We start from the raw sequence: 3,118 nt of genomic DNA on the forward strand, positions 1-3,118 counted from the left end.
CCCAGCCCCCGCCCCGGACTCTGCTGGGGGGGGGGGCGGGGTGGGCAGGACGGGCCCAGGTCCCCAGACTGGTGCCAGGGGGCACCGTACTGTAAGCACAGCTCAAGGAGCCAGGCACGGCCATGGCAGGGAGCCTGGGCTGAGCCGGCAAGGGATGGGGATAGGATTTGAGGGGGGGGAGAGCACAGGCAGGGCTAAGGGGGGGGGGCAATGCAAAAGTTTTGGTGTGGGGTTACCTTTGCCAGCCACTCCCATGTCTGCCTCCCCTTCCCCTGCAACAAGCCGCCTCCTCTGCCCTTCTCAGTTGCTCTCTGCCCCCCACAGAGCAGGGAGCCTGGGCTGAGCCGGCAAGGGATGGGGATAGGATTTGAGGGGGGGGAGAGCACAGGCAGGGCTAAGGGGGGGGGGCAATGCAAAAGTTTTGGTGTGGGGTTACCTTTGCCAGCCACTCCCATGTCTGCCTCCCCTTCCCCTGCAACAAGCCGCCTCCTCTGCCCTTCTCAGTTGCTCTCTGCCCCCCACAGAGCCGTCCATTTCAGCTGACCTGCCCTCACATAAGCCCAACAGATCAGCCTCCTCTCAGCCCCTCCCCAGAGAGCCCACAGACAGGCATCTCATTGAAGTCCTGCTAGGACCAGTGCACCCAGGAGGGAGATTGGGGGGGCTTCCACCAGAGTGGCTCTTAGAAGGGACCCCAGGGCTGGCAATGCAGGGGTCCTCCGTAGGGGGTGCTGCCCACTTTGCTGGGCAGGGGTAGCAGCAAGGTGAGGTTTCTTCGCCTGTAGGTGCCAGCCCTGGCAGGGCTGAGGGGTCTCTGTGGGCCCTGGCTGTGTGTGGGCTATGCATGAGCTCCATAGACCTGCAGTTCGTGGAGACGGAACCGGCTGCTGCATTTAGCTGAACTCTCAGAGCTAAGGCGGGGGTTGGGGGGATCGAATAGGGTAGAGCTTGTTTATACAGGTTCAAGCCCCTGGGAGCCTGATGCCTTCATCCCTGCACTGCTGCAGGCACCACCAGCTTGGATACAAGGGCAGTGGCAGGGCTGGGGGGGCGGACCAGGCCTGGGGGAAGGGGCATGCTGAAGGAGTAGCCCCTTAGGAAGGCCCTCTCCTCTCCCCAGTAGTGCCTCCCTGGGGCTGTCCAAAGGTCTTTCTGCCCTGCCAGGCCTTTCTGCCCTGCCCCAGCCCTGTGTTCCCTGTACCCACCTGGGCACTGAGCTGCCCGTCCTCTGCCCAGACAGGGGCATTTGTGCATCACCAGCGACACCTGGTGGACAGTCCCTGCAATGACCACTCAGGTCATCGTGCAGCCCAGGACTCCCCCCAAACAGCCTCTTCTGCCAATCCAGTCCTCTGCCCCGCCACCACCACCCCAGGACCACCCCCCAGCCCAGCTGACCCACAACCCCCTGATAGCCGAGCACGAACAGAGCTCTGAGGTGCCACAGCATTGCGCAGCCTGGAGCAATGCTGTGGCAGGGGCCATAGCATTGTGCCAGGCTGCGGGGAGGGGGGTGAGGGCTCATTAGAGGCACGGGGATCCCAGCAGGAGCACTCTCAGCAGGCAGCCCAGGGATGGGGGTGCCAGGGAGCTCAGCAGGGGGTGCTTTGGAGAACACCCTGCTAGAGTGGCTCAGTGGGGGAGCAGTGTGAGCACAGCTGGGGGGGGGTGTAGGCGGGGGAATCTGTCCTCAGGGGCCACTAGGAGGTGCTGTGCTGGGGGATTCAGCCTGGGTGCTGTGCTTGGGAGGGAGTCTGCAGGGAGCCTTATGCTGGGGGCATAGCAGGGGTCCCGGTGGAGGAAACTGTGCTGCATTGTTCCCAGCCCAGCTCAGCCCTGGCATGGAGGGAGCCTTTCCCTGGTGTTTCCCTGCCTTCTTGCAGGGCCCATAAATCCCTAAGTGAGAACGGCCCGAAGGCCTCCAGCTGCAGCCGCTGTGCTGTGAAATTCACTGTGCTCAGCCAAGCGCAGGGGTCGACCCCATAATGGGGACTGGGTGCACGAGCCGTGAAGTGCCCGCCGCAGGGAGCCCATTGCTCACGTCACTTAGTGCTTGGCGGGGCTGGTGCAGGCTGCAGGAACTGGCAGGGTCTCAGGAGGGCGGGCAGCCAGGGATGCCCCCAGGCCCAGTCTTCTGGGTGCTGAGCTGCAGGGCAGGGGGCTCTGATGGGACCCTGTATTGGGCAGAGCACAGTATGGGCTGGTGGGGAGTCCAGCAGGGCAGGGAGGGAGCTCTGCCCACACTTTGGAGGGGAAGTCAATAAATCCCCATCAGGTTGCTATGGAAACCAGAGGGGGCTGCAGGAGCCCTGGGAGAGCCTGGGATGCTGATGATGTCAACAGGGGCAGCAAAGGCACTTGGCCCCAAGTGATGACATCAAGCCCTGGGTTGACATCACCAGGCAACCCCCTCCCCATGAACCCAGCCCTGATGATGTTGCCTAGGAACCTTTTTATGTTACCCATTGCCTCCTGTTGCTACAGCAATGCCACTGACTTCTATTAATTGCTTCTTGGCAATGGTACCATTGAAGCTTTCTTGTTGCTATGGCGATGACTAGAGGGCAGGAGAGGCTCCCTCTAATATGGTGGCTTTCCACGCAACCACACCTGCCCGTAGTAAAGATGGCGTCTAGAGACGCCTGAAGACTACATTTCCCAAAATGGCGCTCGGCCACCCTTTCCCGTAGTCAGGATGGCGGCCACTTCTCATTTCCCTTTTCAAAGATGGCGGCCCCACGGCCAAGCTTTTCTCCAGGCCCTCCGGCCAGTACCTATTTCAAAATGGCGGCAGAACAGACAGCTATTGCCCACTTGTAAAATGGCGGCCGCCCCTTTCCCAGTCCTATTCAAACACGCAGGCCGCGGTTGTCTGGTTCCATCCGCAACATGGCGGACGCTGCCCCTTCTCAAGATGGCGCCTCCGCGCCTTCCGGCCTGAGGGCGGAAGTGGGGCAGACGACGCCTGCCCGGAAGCAGCGCTGCCCTGTGCTGCGATGGCGGACCCAGCGTGTCTCGGCGACGGCAATGGGGACGGCGACAGCAGCAGCACGGAGGAGATGGAGGGGGGCGGCGAGCCGGAGGCGCCCGCGCGCCGCGCGGATGTGCCGGGCCCGGC

The 3,118-nt window shown here is 62.7% G+C and overlaps 1 protein-coding gene across 1 annotated transcript in view; it reads left to right on the forward strand.

Moving 5' to 3' along the window:
• The first annotated feature begins 2,976 nt into the window (after window positions 1-2,976).
• Window positions 2,977-3,118, forward strand: part of GRWD1 (glutamate rich WD repeat containing 1) — a 4,125-nt gene continuing 3,983 nt past the window's right edge. The window contains exon 1 of the mRNA XM_025197055.1: window positions 2,977-3,083. Coding sequence (XP_025052840.1) covers window positions 2,997-3,083 — 87 coding nt within the window. The 5' untranslated portion in view covers window positions 2,977-2,996. The remainder of the gene's footprint in view (window positions 3,084-3,118) is intronic.

Source organism: Alligator sinensis, unplaced genomic scaffold, assembly GCF_000455745.1.
Source record: "Alligator sinensis unplaced genomic scaffold, ASM45574v1 scaffold647_2, whole genome shotgun sequence".
Taxonomy (NCBI): domain Eukaryota; kingdom Metazoa; phylum Chordata; order Crocodylia; family Alligatoridae; genus Alligator; species Alligator sinensis.